This window comes from Barbus barbus, assembly GCF_936440315.1.
Source record: "Barbus barbus genome assembly, chromosome: 47".
Lineage (NCBI taxonomy): Eukaryota > Metazoa > Chordata > Actinopteri > Cypriniformes > Cyprinidae > Barbus > Barbus barbus.
The window spans coordinates 7,584,321-7,601,828 of NC_136725.1; the positions used below are offsets into that span (position 1 = coordinate 7,584,321).

At 36.7% G+C, this 17,508-nt stretch overlaps 1 protein-coding gene across 1 annotated transcript; it reads left to right on the top strand.

Annotated features, from left to right (window-relative positions):
* Positions 1-777: 777 nt before the first annotated feature.
* Positions 778-14,914, top strand: umodl1 (uromodulin-like 1; the record flags this gene model as incomplete). The annotated part of the gene is made up of 16 exons (XM_079410665.1): positions 778-853; positions 1,856-2,098; positions 2,253-2,447; positions 2,530-2,636; positions 3,069-3,278; positions 3,738-3,948; positions 4,804-5,064; positions 5,251-5,363; positions 5,743-5,962; positions 6,110-6,247; positions 11,327-11,793; positions 11,881-12,014; positions 12,941-13,180; positions 13,327-13,486; positions 14,529-14,613; positions 14,727-14,914. The coding sequence occupies 16 exons, from the start codon at positions 778-780 to the stop codon at positions 14,912-14,914; spliced, it is 3,048 nt and encodes a 1,015-aa protein (XP_079266791.1).
* Positions 14,915-17,508: the final 2,594 nt, after the last annotated feature.

Genomic DNA, 17,508 nt, shown 5'->3' on the forward strand with positions numbered 1-17,508 from the left:
AGCGCATAACACGGACATTCTTTAATTAGGCTTTTTTCACACCACATTAATTAGCTGCTAGATTTATCCAAATGCCAGGCTGGGTGCTGATAATCTGGTGTCCGTATGTCTGCGTGTCTGTGTATCTGTGTATTTATGGCTTGTAGTATGTTCTCATAGACTGAACATTATGTGCAACTAAGCTGGTTCAGTCACAGTGCAATTTTCACCAGAAAGAAACGGTCTCGAAGCAAAAACCTTTGCCTATTGTGAGCTAAGAGGCTTGCAAAGGGGTCTAAAAGGTACCACGGTGACACTTAAAAACATCATTAAGGACTTTTCTGAAATAAAACTTAAATGCGACACTAAAATGTCTGGTAAGACACAACTTTAAAACACATTTAGTTATTCTTTTTTATAATCAGCAGAATTTTACTGTAACTTTTATTCTTAAAACCCTCTCTTTATTCCTTCTACCAGTCTAACACTCACTAAAGGGTAAAGTGTCAAAATCTCAAATAGCACCATACAGTAGCTGAAAGTGAAATGCTTTTTAAAATGCCATTGATTTTCCACTGTTGTTACAGGAGTCTTTTGGTTCAGTAGCACCTGTGCAGAGCAGATAAAACAGACTCAAGGGAGTCGATGGCGTCTGGAGAGAAAGGTGGGACAGGTGCAGGTGCCAGCAAGGTTTTGCTTCCAACAATGTATGTGGAGCTCATATAGTAACCTGTTCTATTCACAATGGCTTAGCAGGATTTTTAAAAATAAGAAGCAGCAAGTATTTGGTAAATCAAAATGCATTGGGTTGTTGGTACCTGGTTAATCACATCTCTTCTCGACCTTGGAATGGGGCACAACACTTTATCTGAAGGTAGGAAAAATCTGCTCATGTTTTCAAATTGTGCTTCACTTAAGTATCAAATTTATCTCAGATGGTTTTCATATACAGTTTGAAGTTAGACATAGAAAGAGTTTATAAAATTAATGTTGACAACTTGTTAGAAGTTTCATGAGAAATTCAAGTTCATATTGATATTTCATACTTTGGTATCTTGGCAAACCTGAGCAATAGGTTTTCCTTTGAAGCTCTTAAGGAGATTTCTGAAGTCTGAAGAAAAAAATTGGATGCATATTTCTATTTCCACCCAGTTTAATCTCATTACTTTCTCTGAGCTCATTAGTGAGTTTTCTTTCCAGTGCTGTTGTCTATAAACATAAATCTCTTTTAAATGTTATATAATTTTATATGTGTAGTTTATTCACTACTGTTCAAAATTTTGGGGTTAATAATATATATTTTATTTAAGAAATAATTTTTCAGCAAGGGTACATTAAATTGGTCAGAAATGAAAGTATGAAATTACAGAAAATACATCTATAGTGTTTTAAAAGATTTGAATTTGTATTTAAAAGATTGTATTTCAAATACATTTTTATTACTCAAGGAATACTGAAAACATATCATGGTTTCCCAAAAAATGTTAAGCAGTACAACTGTTTCCGACATTGATAATAACATGAAATGCTTCTTGAGCACCAAATGAGCATATTAGAAGTATTTCTGAAGGATCATGTTACACTGAAGACTGGAGTGATGATGCTGAAAATTCAGCTTTGCCATCACTGGAATAAATTACATTTTAGAATAGATTCAAATAGAAAACAGTTGTAATCGTACATTTTACAGTAACCTTATTACTGTTTTTACTCTATATTCAAATAAATAAATTCAGCCTTGGTAAACATAAGAGACTTCTTTGAAAAACATACACTTTAGAACTTTCGAATGGTATTTAGTATTTGTCGCTGAGCAAATTATAAGATTGTTGAATTTGTGTATTTCCAACCATTTTTAATTTGTTTTAATTTTCAGGATATGACCGGACTCTGTCAGGTTATCATCTGTGTAATATGACTGAGTCTGTGTCAGTGACCCATGTGATCTCCTATCCAACCTCGTACACCCAGAGGAAACCGTGCGGTGGCTGGCTACCATGGACAATGTGTGATGTCACAGTTTATAAGACAGAATACCGAACACAGGTGTATGACATGCCCAAACAGGTCATGAAATGTTGCCATGGCTATGAACAAGTTGGGAGTTACTGTGCCTTGTGTGAGTACTTTCAAACAAATTCATATGAAATAGAATTGTCCCTGGAAAGTAAATGCAGTGATTCTGCAGATTGTCTTAATCTGCATGAAAATGTATATCATTGTTGATTTTGTAGACTTTGAGTCTTTGTTTTTTAATATTGTCTTTATCTCAGCCTTGAACAGAAGTGCAGAATTCACATCCAAGCCAGGAATGTGTCCCCCAACAAGAGCGACAGGGTCTCTGTATAATAATTCAAACTCCTCTGGCTCTGTGTGCAACTGGGACATTGATTGTCCTCAGTGGCAAAAATGCTGCCTGATCGAAAACACTTCCCCCATCTCTCAGTGCTCAGACCCTGTACCATCAGGTAAACACAAACCCATACAGAATTCTTATAGGCACATTGTTAAATAACATACAATGAGTTAAAAAGCCAATTGTTCCTCAAGTCAACAGAACCTGGTGCTTCAATGTGACAATAACAGTTAAGACAACCTATGAGCTAGTTTCCAAGGACAAAGGACTCTTCAACCACACCAGACTGCTGCACTCTGTGGTTTGTAATTCTCGGTTTATCATTCACCTACGACATGTGCTTTATAAACTTTAAGATGCCTAATATGCTGGCCAGTTAGCTCACTAACTGAAACACAGCATATGCACTCTTAAAAATAAAGGTGCTTCACGATGCCATAGAAGAAGCTTTTTGTCTAAATGGTTCCATAAAGAACTTTAACATCTGAAGAACCTTTCTGTTTCACAAAAGGTTCTTTGTGGAAAAGGAAGGTTCTTCAGATTATAAAAAGGTAAGGACGAGATGGTTCTTTAAAGAACCTTTGACTGAATGGTTCTTTGTGGAACTGAAAATGGTTCTTCTATGGCATCGCTCTGAAGGACCTTTTAAGCACCTTTATTTTTAAGAGTGTATATGTTGTATATCTGCAGTGGTTATATTCTGCAGTGATGTAACTGTTGGGTCTTTCCATAGATAACTGGCGCTCTGGGAATCGATCAAATTTCTGTGCATCATGTCTGGACAAAATCAGCAGAGGCCTTCACAACCTCTTCCTCATTGCTGGTTTGTTCTTCTAAAGTTATCTTACTAAAAGACATCTCTACAAAACTGTATCTGCTGGGAATCATTGAGGAGGTGACTAATTTGGTGGTTCAAGGTATGACAAATCGGATTTCTGTGATTGTGAAACCAAAGCATTTCATATGATTCAGTTTGTATATTTCAGTATTCGATTTTAAGAACATTTTTCTTTACATTTTTTGACATTACTTGATGTCTAATGTACAATTTGGATCCTGAAGCTAAACTAATTGGGAGCCATTGATCTATAGAGGTTTTTATTAGAAAATGTAATTTTATGTAATAATGTCATTCGAGCATGTCCATTATCTTGATAAATCCACATCCTCATGCATACATCATAATTTCCTACACAGATGTGGATGAATGTGCAGCTCCGCAGTTGAACAGTTGTTCTTCACATGCACACTGCACGAATATAGTAGGGTCTTATACATGCACCTGCCATCCTGGGTATCTCGACCTCAATCCTTCACAGCCAGGAACAGTTTGCATGGGTAAGAAAGGGTGATCATGACATAACAATGCTCTCTTAACCACATGAAACCCCATCATTTTGAGAGGGCCACGATCCAGTCAAGTGTTCTGTTTCTAATCAGCCCCCAGTGTCACTACACAACCTCCACCACCAACCACCACTACCACCCCATCCTGGACTACTCACTCTCCACCACAACCAACCACCACCACCACCCCATCCTGGACTACTCACTCTCCACCACAACCAACCACCACCACCCCATCCTGGACTACTCACTCTCTACCAGGTACAGTAGAATAAAGTCTGATTATCCCCATTCAAAATGATCAGTTATGATGCACGTTTTTGTCAGGAATCACTTTGAACTTTGTTGGTGCGCCTGTCCTTTCCTTTCCTTTCCTTTAAGATAAAAAAATTGATGGAGGAAAAACCAGTACCTTCTCAACGTCCACTGTTGAAACCTGTGGTTTGTTATCTTTACTCACTAATCCAAAGTTTTAATGTCTTAAAAGTTCAGTCAATGCACAGTGATGTCTGATTTATGAGACAGTCATTCTTTGGAGTTTGTTCTTTGCTATGAATTAGTCAAACAGATTTACAGATAATTGATTAATTTACCGTAAATTATTCTGTTTAAATGACTTCAGTCTGAACACTGCAAAAAATTATTTTCTTACTTAGATTTTTTGTCTTGTTTCCAGCCAAAATATCTAAACAATTCTTAAATCAAGAAGGATTTTCTAGACAAGTAAAAATTATTGCCTTTTTCCAGAAAAAAACAAGCAAAATAATCTGCCAATGGGGTAAGAAAAATAATCTTGTTTTCTGTTTAACATAAGAATGAATAAAAACTCTGAAAACAAGACAATTATTTTTACTTGTATTTTTATCCTTTTGATCTCAGAATTTTTAGATATTTTGGCTGGAAACAAAACAAAAAATCTAAGTGAGAAAAGCATTTTTTGCAGTGAATCATAATGATTAATAACTTATTGGTCAAAAATAGTGTGAACCCTTTAAATGAATTTGAAGACTTTTGTCTATTTTTGTTTGTAGTTGTTGGAACTCATTTTTCATGTATGTGTAGCATCTAGTTTGGTGTTGTGATATATCTCGCCAACTTCTTTCTTTTCTTTCCATGTTAAGACTTCATACCTGAGATCATCAGCATCCTCTCTTATAATGTCACTGCATCATCCTTCCATGTGGCATGGACCACCAACATCCAGACCGGGGTCACCTTCCACCTGGTTCTGCTAAATGGGAGCAATGAGATAAAAAACAAGCATGTGATGAGCTATAATTGGACATTCACCGACCTGAGTCCTGTGGTTCTTCATACTGTACGTATCACTCCAGTTGCCTGTGGTAACCAGGGAAACCCCATAGAGATCAAAGTGAGAACAGGCAAGTATAACAGCAGGTTAATTAGTATTTAGTATTAAACATATAATTATTGGGCATTTTTACTACGAATTCAGTCTATAGTAATAGATTCCTGGTGCTTGTTCAGTATATTATGGTGTCAGCATGATTAAATGTGTTCACGTTTAGGCAACCAAATAATGTGCTTTTTCTTTTTTTTTTTTTTAGAAGGACAGTCTCTTGGAGCTACAGCCCGCTTGACAGGCGTGAATTATACAGAGGCCTATAAAGACCCAAACAGTGATGAATATAAGGCGTTCTGTGCCAGTGTCATAAATGAGGTTTGATGCATTCCATATTAATCCAAGCACATGAGAAATAATGTATCAAGATGATACTTTAGGCATGAAGTAATATACACTCTCCAATCTTCTAGCAAATTACTGCTCATAGACATAGACTTGCATTGATATCATAGAGACTTGGTTATGGTCATGACTTACACCAATCAGCAACCATCTAGCAACCAAATAAAACGCCTTAGCAAATGCATAGTAACACCCTAGAAACCATTCACAACACCCTAGTGTATTGCATAGGCAAACCTTTACATTTTCTTCATAAAATGTAAAAATGTAGTTTTAATTTCATAATCTATGATTTATCTTAAACAAGATCACTCTCAGAAATGTGTTGATTCTCTTTTAAATGTCTCCCCAGACTCTTTTGTCCTTGTCTCCAGAGATATATGCGCTAGTCATCTCTGGACAGGTCATCATCCAGATAACATCCCTCTCACCCGGCAGCATAATCGTGAACTTTTCCATCATATTTCAACCCGGCAGCAACTTGAACATGTCAAGCGTGTCCAGTGCTCTGATGGGGTCTCTTCAGAACAGCTCCATATATGTAGTAGACAGTAACAGTATATACATAACAGGTACTGGTTACTCTTTCAGGCCTTATTTTGAGATAATGAATTGAAGTTAATGAATGACAACACGTTATATGAATTTTGATGTTGGAACTGTTTCCACATGATGTGACATGTTGATTTGAGATGTGATTGGTCTCTTGTCATTTATAGATCCAGATGAGTGTTTTCTGGAGAAGGCGGACTGCTCTCCATGGGCTTACTGTAATAACACTTTTGGCTCATACATCTGTGACTGTTGGTCTGGATACACAGACTTGAATCCCAGTAGACCAGGACGCAGCTGTGCAGGTACATGCAGTAGAGAACGCTACTGTAGAGATTTCATTAGACTGTCACACATCTTTAATTGAGACAAACAGGGGTCGATAACGTATAGATAAATTTTTTAAAAGATATAGTGACTACAAATCACCGTTTGGACATCATTTACTCACCTTTATGTCTATTTAAAAAGTAATTTCTAGATGTGTTTTTTCTTGTGTTTCTAATTTCTGTGCCACTGATGGCAACAAACAAAATTTCAAAAGTAATGACTGTTTTCAAACAGATTTCCTCCACAAACAGATAGCCCCGCCCCAAACTCATGCCATTGGTTGAGCCAATGATCAAGATTCTCAAATGAACAAAAACAATATTTTGATAGCGTCACAGACACACAGTGAGTTTTTGTGAACTCAATCTTCCACTGGCTTACTAAAAGTCTCTGAACGTTAAAGGGGTCATATGACATTGATAAAAAGAACATTATTTTGTGTATTTGGTGTAATGAAATGTGTTTATGTGGTTTAAGGTTCAAAAACACATTATTTTCCACATACTGTACATTATTGTTGTTTCTCTAAACTTCGCCTTTCTGAAACGCGTCAATTTTTACAAAGCTCATCGATCTGAGAAGTGAGGTGCGCTCTGATTGACCAGCTATCCAGTGCGTTGTGATTGGCCGAATACCTCAAGCGTGAGACGGAAATGTTACGCCCCTTACCATATTGTGATGCCGTGTCCCGGCGCGACGAGACTAAAACAATAAAACTCATTATAAACGAGGCATTTGTTGCATCCAGTGGGGACATAATTACTGATTATAATGACTTATACTGTCTTTTTACGCATTGCGCAACGCCGCATAAACATAACACCATGTCTGCATTTGTGATCGGAGAAACGACAAACAACAAGCGCTACTCTACACTGCTCAAAACTCGCGTTTGAATAGTCAGTGGCAAATTTTTTAAATATGAAAACATACTTACAGGCTGTGAGTCAGAAGCGCCAGACTGTCCTTGCAAAGTTGGAATTGCCCCACTTTATAGAAACAGCCTTTGTACACAGCTGGCATTGTAGGCTACTCTCCCAGGTTCAGGAAACAGTCCTCTGTAAAATGCGCTGCACACACTCTAATATTTGGTTTGAACTGTTCTGGAACAGTGTTGTAAATACAACTTAACCACTGGTTTCTAGTTGTGTCCTCTTTTGGAAGCCCAAACAAAGTACTTTTGCTTTCACAATGAAACACAGCGTCTCCAGGCGCCGGCGGCAGCAACAATACTACAGCGAGAATAAGAATCACACCCTTTTTCTTTGTGTATACATTTGGGCGATGTTATGCAAATCTTCCTACACAGTGAAGTAGGCACGTGGGGGTGTGTTTAAATGAGCCGTTTTAGGAGGGCGTGGACAAATCTGAACTTTTATAAAGAATATCTCTTTGGGTTTGAGACTTTAGTCCAGGGCTATTCAATTGGTGGCCCGCGGGCCCAATCCGGCCCGTCAATCATCTTCATCCGGCCCGAGGAAGAGTGCGTAGGTTGTACATTCGCCTTGAATTGTTCTTGCACTAATTAGTTAATAACACTGGCCCGGGCCAGCCAAAAAGAAAAGGGAGAGATGCAATAATAATCAACCGAAGACTGCAATGTCAATAGATGGTAGCGTTGACAAGCGCTTATGTGAGGGAGTTATGAGATATCCACAATTCTAACATTAGTTTAAACAAGTTTAAAGACATAACGTCTGGCGAAAAATAGCGCCGACACTGGACGAAGATTTTTTTTTAATCAAAGCAGGAATAGTTTCAAAATCTGCGTGTTTGGCTGTAACGTTACTCATAAGCTGAGCTGCTTCAGACAAGCGCGCCAGCGATTCAACGGACAAAACCACACACAATGATGTAAAAATACGTGGTTTTGGCGAGTTACCTCATGAACACAGTCTTTAATCAGTTATAAAATCCTAAATGACTGTAAAGAGTTGGGAGAAAATTGGATATGTGTCACATCCGCGTCATGTGCATCAGATTTTATTAAAGAAACAGCACTGCTTTTAAAGTGAAACCTGCTGCAGTCTGTGATTGATGTAGGCCTAAATCAAAGAACTAAAGAAAAAGAGAAATCACTTGACTTCTCTGCTTGCTGATTAACTTTTGAAACTTGAATAAAGAATAATAATATAGCTTATGCATAGAATTTATAGTTTTTGTGAATTGTTTTAAGTTCACTTATAAAAAGTTGTTATATTTTTCAAAGCCTATTAGGCTAAATGTTAAAAATAATATCATAACATTTCAATTATACTGTAATAATTAATGGCTAATTTAATAGAGACAACAGTAACATTATTTGTATCAATGATACTTTATTGACAAGACAGGAGTGCAGGGATCCGAACACCACGCCCCAACATGAAACACGCGCTCACCAGAAAACAAGACAAGAAGGGAGTGTCAGGGCTCCGTCACAAAGCTATGATTAAACTAGACCGAAGTGACAGAACCCTGACATCCCCCCTCACAATGACATCTCATTATTGCAGCAGACAGGCGATCTGACCAATCATAATGCCGAATCCGCCATTTTGTCCGAAAAACCCCCCCAAACAAATCAGACTGACTTCGATGGACTTAAACTTAAATATGAATAATTCTGTTTACTGACGTCTTTCAGAGGTTGAAATAAAATACCTTCTAATGTTTATCCATGTTTATTTCATACTTTAAGTAGGCTAAATATGAAAAGACGATTGGTTAATGTGCATGAACTGAGGCAATACAGTGATCTGTCATGACACATTAAAGAGTCACAAAATGGTATTTATTTAACATAACACACACCATGTTGTGGGTTCGAGTCTCAGGTCTGGCAGGGATTGTAGGTGGGGGGAGGGAATAACCAACACTCTCTCCACCCTCAATACCACGACTGAGGTGAGACCCTTGAGCAAGGCACCGAACCCCCAACTGCTACCCAAGCGCTGCAGCATTGGCTGCCCACTGCTCCAGGTGTATGTTCACTACAGTGTATACTTGGATGGGTTAAATGCACAGCACAAATTCCAAGTATGGGTCACCATACTTGGCCACACACCGCTTCCCTTTCCCTTATCACACAGTAAAAAATACATTGTGGAGCAAAGGGGAAACTGACAACACGCCAAACAGACAAGACAGAGCAGGTTACTTCTGGTATGAAACAAGGTCTCTGCTTTCAAATTTTGTCATTTTTTAAAGGGGACCTATTATGTTCCTTTTTACAAGATGTAAAATATGTCTCTGATGTCCCCACAGTGTGTATGTGAAGTTTTAGCTCAAAATACATGACAGATAATTGTTATAGCTTGTTAAAATTGCCACTTTTAGGGTTTGAGCCAAAACGCTCTGATTTTGAGTGTGTTGCTTTTATGCAAATGAGTTGGTGCTCCCGGAGAAGAGGGCGGAGCATCAAGAGCTCGAAAATAGTGTTTATTCTTGTAGAAAATAAATGATTTAAAATTTTTTAGCTAAAATATTATTGCAACTATATCCTTTGAATGAATGAAAATGCATATTTTTCAATTAAAGAAAATTTAGAGAGTGTAGGCCGCTTCTGGTGCTTGGATTTTTACTTCAATAATGAGGTCCAACTTTAAGAATATCCTATGCTAGAAATATTTTTTTTGGTAATGCTTTTTCCCCCCTTTATTTAACAGCATTTACTTACAATGAAAGACGTCTTCCCTCAGCCCGATTAATGTTTCCCTGCCGTGCTGGATGTTGGGCTCATGATCAATAGGTTTTTGCATTCACACAAACTGATTTTGTAAAATAAAAAAGCGGACGGTGAAGGGTGCAGTTAGCGTGAGTCCCGCTTGCTGTGAAGCGGGAGCAGCCGGCAGAGGAATCCTCCCGGTGATCCCGATTACCCAATCCGGGCCTGGACAGGGAGCACAGCACCATAAAAATAACAACATAGCTGGTCTCATGGTGCATGGCATGCTATCACAAACTTTATAAGTCCCACTCGTGATTATGTGCTCAACAACTTAAAGTGATCGACTCATATTGCTTTCATATGAAACTTTTAACTACCACATTCCTATTCACGATCATTCATGAAGACAGCACCAGTGAAAACAGACAGAGACAATGGTAGCTTTAGCATTATTAGCCTTACAGAGTGCCAAGAAGCTCTTTCAGAAAGGCAATTTGGAAAGATGGAGGGAGGGAATCTATGGAGGGAATCTATGGAGACTCCTATGTTCGTTATAGTACATCCCAAAACACAACACTTGAAAAGCTTCTTTGGGACTAAAACTGTATATCTCCAGCAGCTACAGTAATCAGTAACGTTAATAGCGGAGGAGGACGCAGCTTCTCACTCAGGGCTGTGTCTATGCTTATAGGGCAGCGTCACAAATGGACAGGACTTATTCCCCTCGGTGACGTGAACAGAGGGAGTATCTGAAGCAGCTCGTTCTGAGAGACTGTTTATGATTTTATTAGATTATAAATAAATGAGTGGGTGAATTTTTACCATTATAGGCTTGTTTTTTTCACACACTGCAGCCACGCAACAGTGTTCAAACATCTTATAAAAGTGATTTTTGCATAATAGGTCCCCTTTAAGAAATTCAAACAATAAATGTTGTTTTCTGGCTCTTTAATGTGTCCTGACATATCACTTTATTGCCTCAGTTCAAGCGGCACGTGAATTGATCCCATTTCATATTTACTTAAAGCACAAAATAAACATAAATGAACATCAGAACGTATTTTATTTCAACCACAGAAAGACGTAAAAACACTACATTTTTCAAGTTTAAGTCCACTGAAATTAATCTACTCTCCTGTATGATTTGTTTGTCGGACATCAATGGCGGATACGGTGTTATGATTGGTCAGATCGCCTGTCCATCAAGCTCTTTGCGAAAGGTCAATTGTTAAATGACAATAATCCAATCAATTCTCAATGGACTAAATCAGGTCCTAGCTTACATTTCTCCTTATTTCAAAAGCTGGATATACTTGGATATAACAGATGTATTCACTTGGATATACCTGTTAAATTATTCTCATTTGTTTTTTCCTGTTCATGGCCACAACTTCACCTACAACAGTGACCGTTCATCCCACCACAAACTACCCTGGAGTATCTTCAGATTCCACGGGCACTACAACATCTTCCACCACCATGTCTGGAAAACCAACTATGAGTGGTACAGTGAGCACAACTCATGTTCAGCACAACACAACGACGTCTTCAACTTCCACAGCTACTAACAGACCAACAACAGTGACGACCAACATTCCTACAATAACACTTGCACCTACGACACAAAACTCTGTCAGAACTACAACTTCCGGTTCTCAGATATACACTCCACCAGATTTGATCTTCCATGTAGCTGTTGATTGTATCCCGTGGTATGTAACAGTCATTATAAAGCGTGGCGTCTTGCTCAACCAGCACATCCAAGAGAGTTCCCTGTACCTCGGTAAACCAGAATGTGGTCTCAGCGGGGGAAATTCATCCCATGTGTGGCTCACTACATCTTGGGAGAAGTGTGGTACTAAACTAGCGCATGTAAGTCCTCCAGTATCATTAAACTCTGTAAATTGTGTCAATGTAGTGTGTTGTATGATAACATGACCAATGTTTTTTGTCTTTTAGAACGGCACCCATCATTTAGCTAATGTGACACTATATAACAGCGTGAGCAATGTTTCTTCTACGCGTCTGGAAATTCCTGTCATTTGCTCTTACCCCAGAGGCATCCTCATCTCCACGGGATACGCCCCTTCAGGGTACTGTGCTTCCATAGCAACTGTCTCCATGGAGCTTGTTTTTCTCTTGGTTTCCTACTCAATACGCCATCTCTTGTCACATCAAGGACATCTAGACTCAATTTAAGGTGTTAATTATGTCAGCGTGCATGTTAAACAACAAACAGGTTTTTCCTAAACTCAGATATCAAACTGAGACCAGATTATTTAAATTAGGAGTGGAAACTCCAGTTGTTTACTTTTGCTTTCAGTGGTTGATTCTCACATTTGCAGGTCACATTTTTCACCAAAATTAAAAGAAAAAGGAAGAAATGATATATTGCATATATAAGAAAATAAAGACCATTAAGTTTTTTTTTTTTTTTTACATTGTAACATTGTGTATTTTCATGACAATTTCCCACCCAATTCTTATAATCAAAATTGTCTGATTTTATTTATTTATTTTTTTAGTTTAGTTGAATTGTTATTGCCCTCAATGGTTATTTTTATTAGAATCCAAGTGTCAGTATTTTATTCCTTTTTAAAAAATTTACTTAAATGAAATAATAAAATAAAAACAATAAATAAATAACAATAAATGTAAACCTTTAAAATGTCAAATTAATAATACAAATAATAATAATAAAAACAGCTATATATATATATATAATCATTAGCATTTAGATTATGAATTATTAGAATAGAATTACTATAATAAAGTATTTTTATTTACATTTATTTACACTTGCATAAATTAAATCATTTAAAAATGTAAAATATAAAAATTCATACAATTAAATAATGTACTGTAGCATCTTGTTTTCGTATTGTGGTAATGAACATGAGATTTTATAAAAATGTAAAAATGCATTTCCTTTAATCGAAATATCATTTTCTAATTCTTCTTTTGATTTCAGGGTGATTTTGTCACTTTGATTACAACTAACAAACCCTGTCTTTTGAAGGTATTTTGATATGATCAATAACCCAGTGGCAGGATCAGGTAGTTTCCAGGTTACTGTGCGGCTGCTGAATGGGACGATTCCTTTACCTGACAATTACACCCTCTCCCCTGATGATGAAGTCATTGTAGAGGTTGGGGTCAACACTACTATCTCCCAAATCAAAGTTGTCATCGACAAGTGCTGGGTCACTTCCACCAGCGACTCATCAGAGACTCCCTACCATCTGTTTCTGAATTATGGGTGGGTGCAGCTTAATAATGTCTTTCAACTTGACTGAATAATGACTAGAACTTGGCGCTTTTAAAAGTATTTTTTTCACAGATGCTCAACTCTGTCCCTATTTGACAGCTGTGTAATGTGTTCACATATCTCTCGCTGTTCCTCAGTTGTCAAGTGACAAACCCATACACAACTATTCTTCAGAATGGAAATGACACTGTGGCTTTGCTAGCAGTGCATCTATTCAAAGTTGTAAATCTCTACGTCATCTACCTGCACTGCCAGATCCAGATCTGTGTTGAAATTCAGGACGGCGTCTGCACACCTGTGAGTTTATATATGTGTGTGTGTATATACATATACAGACGTGGTCAGAATTGTTGGCACCCTTGGTAAATATGATCAAAGAAGGCTGTGAAAATGAATCTGCATTGTTAATCCTTTTGATCTTTTATTTGAAAAATTCACAAAAATCTCATTCTTTCATTGGAGAATAAGAATTTAAAATGGGAGGAAATATCATTATGAAATAAATGTGTTCTGACCCCGAAACTCAACCTTTTTCTACAATTCTCCAGCTGTGGTCCTTGGAGAGTCTTTAGTCACTCAAACTCTCCTTCTCACATTGCATTAGGACGATATTGTCACACGTCCTCTTCCAGGCAGTTTTGTAACATTTTCTGTTGATTGGAAATTCTTAATTATTGCCCTGATGTTGGAAATGGGCATTTTCACTGCTCTAGCTCTTTTCTTAAAGCCACTTCACTAATTTGTGAAGCTCAGTTATCTTTTGCTGTACATCAGAAATATATTCTTTGGTTTTTCTCATTGTGATGGAGTATTAAGGGAATTTGGACTTTGTTTTTCCTCCTATTTATATTTCTATGAAACAGGAAGCCATGGATGGATAATTTCATGTTCATAATCCCCCTGGAGTGCTCAAAATTGTAAATATGAATGGGAATATACTTATATTTTACTCATAAGACTTTCTAGGGGTACCAATAATTGTGTCCAACGTGTATTTGAGAAAAACATTTATTTCATAATGAGATTTTCCCCCATTTTCAATTGTTTTAGTTCAATGAAAGGTTAGCTTTGTGATTTTTAAAAACAAATAAAAGATCAAAAGGATTAATAAAGCAGGTTTATTTTCAGAGGCTTCTCTGATCATATTTACCAAGGGTGCCAATAATTCTGACCACGTCTGTATTAAGTAGTTGTGGTGTTATAGCTTTTACTAATCATGTATTTTTAGTTCTTTTAAATATTATAGTTTTTTCTTACTTTTTCATATAGATTAAATGGACAGCATGTGAACAGAAATGTAAGAATGTTTAATGTATATAATCTTTTTGCAAATCATTAGGTTTGTACGAAGAAGACAGACAGGTCTTCTAACTTACTTGGAGTGACAAAGGCTTCTGTTGGACCCATAATGAGAATACGTCCAAGTAAATGCTTCAAATTTAATGCAAATGAATGCTCATATATAATATCTATACCTTGTATATTAGGACATAATATTAACTGACAAAATCTTTCTTTCTCTTTTTTTTTCTTAAAGTGTCAGTCCAAACAGATACATCAAATACTCTGCAGTCTGTTGGATTTATTCTGCTTGGTGTTGGCGTGTTTCTGTTTTCCCTGGCTGCCATTGCAGGATTGGTGTATCATAAAAGGAAAATCGGCAACTACAGCTTTCGTTGTAAACCACAGCAACAGAACTTCACCTATCATGTTTTTGACACCTAACTGCACTCAAATAGTAACTGTAGCCGCAAACTGATCATTTTATTCTTGGATATTAGGCTATTAATAGACACAGTATAGGCCTAAAGAAAATTAAATTAATGGTAAATGGATTTGACTTAATGTTTGTAGAAAAACAATCTACTATGAAAATTATTCTTAATTTTATTTATTTATTTATTTATTTTTGTCAGCACTTTAATCTATACATATGGTATAGATCAAGGCCTTAACTGTGTCTTTAACATTGGTGGTGTTAAAAAAACTATATATTTTTAAAGAAATTATAGTTTTGTTTTAAAATTTGCACACATTCATTCCTTTTTCCTAAAAAAACTGAGTAGTTTGCATCACTGGATGTTATTGTTGATCGTTTAACACTTCTACATTAAAAAACAAAACACAAAAACAATTCTATAGTAAAAACCGCTATGAAATACTGCTTACATCTTACCTCGCATTCTTTCACCGTTAAAAACTGAAGAGTTCTTCTTTGATTTGATTGGTCATCTCAGTCATTTTGACAATGAGGCAGACAAGCCTAAAAAAATCCATTCAAATTCCATACAGAGATGCATCAACAATATCAAATAGTAGAGAGAAATGTGTCCATTTGTAATGTTTGGTGGTGCTTGTCCTTCTCAATGTCTATTGTGGTTAACGGCTCTGGAATAGATATTTAAAATGGTTGAATAAGTTACTTATATAAGAAAACTGCACACAAAAGCTCTCTATACCAAATACACAGCTTTTTCAGTAAAGGCATGTCTCTTTCTCAAATACGCCACTAGAGGACGCTGTTGTATTAGCTGTACAATTTGATACTAGCTTTGGTCGGTTGTCTGTATGTGCTATAAATTTAGGCAGATGAAAATCTGATTGGTTTTATTAGTCATATTTTAAATAAATGTATACTTCACCTGTCTCTTATATGGTGTGTTAAATTACTGTTTCAAGCTGTTCTTTTCTTATTTAAAAAAAAATAAAATAAATAAAATATACATATACACACACGTATATATATATATATGCACTGCTGCTCAAAAGTGCAGTTTTTAAATGATTATTTCATTTATTAAGGGAAAAAAGCTGTCCAAACCTACCTGGCCCTACGTGAAAAATGAATTGCCCCCTCCTGTTAAATCATGAAAGAACTGTGATTAACCACATTATTTTAGAAACCCGAGTTAAATGTTGAATCAAGAAATCACTTAAATAGAACCTGTCTGACAAAGTGAAGCATGCTTAAAGAGCAACACATCATGCCGTGATCTAAAGAAATTCTAGAACAGCGCCTGTGTGAGAGAACTAGTAAACAAGGCCTCCTCAATCTTTTGTAGGCTGAAGGCGGTTTGTGAATTCTCCAGAGACAAGGAGTGTAACAATTATATTTCGGAGATGGGGGAGTCACACACATCTTTAATTCACTGATTATTATTCAGTTACATGCTAAAAGTAAGCAACATCTCGGTTTTGCCTTCTGGAGCTGTAGAACTGTGTGCATTTGTGTGATTTTTAATGGATGTGAGTGTGGGCAGATATATGAGCATGTTTATGTTTGCATGTGAATTCATGTGTTATAAAAAGCAGGTTGTATCTTACACACGGGATTTCTCTGAGGTAATTTTGACTAAGTCGCATTTCAAAATCTTGATTTGTAAGTTGCATTAGGATCAAGATGTAAACCAAGAGATTTGAAATACAAAAATCACTGTTATCTTAATTACTGTTTCCCTCTGCTTCTGTAAATTATTGCTAGAACCCTTCCAGCAATTAATCTACAGTCATGGAAGCATATTAAACAATCTCATCAGAGAAAAGAGCTCGCTTAGATGAATATAATAAACAAAAGTGCTTTCATGGTAATATTTATATATGTATATACAGTCCCCTCCATAAGTATTGTAACAGTAAAGACAAAATTACTCTGTTGACTGTGGAGTCAAGATATCTGCAAATATGATTAAAAGATGAATATGAGACAAAACTACAGAATATCATGTTTTATTATTAGCTGTTTCAACACATACATGTTTTACCAAATAAAAAGAACAGCACTTTTAGAGTTCATCCCACTCATTGATGTGAGCGTAAGTATTGGGACAGTTGAACATAAGGCAGATATAAAAGATTAAAAGCTATTATTTAGTTGCAGATCACAATCACAGCAGTGAGTCTGTGACCCATAGACATCACCAGACTCTTGGTCTCATCCTTTGAAATACTTTTCCCAGCCTTTAATGCAGCCAATTCCAATTGTTGCTTGTTTTGGGGAGTTTCTGCCTTTACTCTCCTCTTCAGCTGGTGAAATTCATGTTCAATCAGATTTAAATCTGGAGATTGACTTGGGCAATCTAAGACTTTCCATTTCTTTGCCCTTATAAATTCATTGACTGAACTGGCAGGGTGTTTTGGGTCATTGTCCTGATGCAACATGAAGCACTTCCCAATGAATCTGGTGGCATTTTCTTGAATATTGGTAGGCAAGATGGTTTTGTACCCTTCCAAATTCATTCTGCTACTGTCATCATACATTAAGTCATCAGTAAAGTTGAGAGGGCCTGTTCCAGAGACAGCCATGCATGCCCATGCCATGA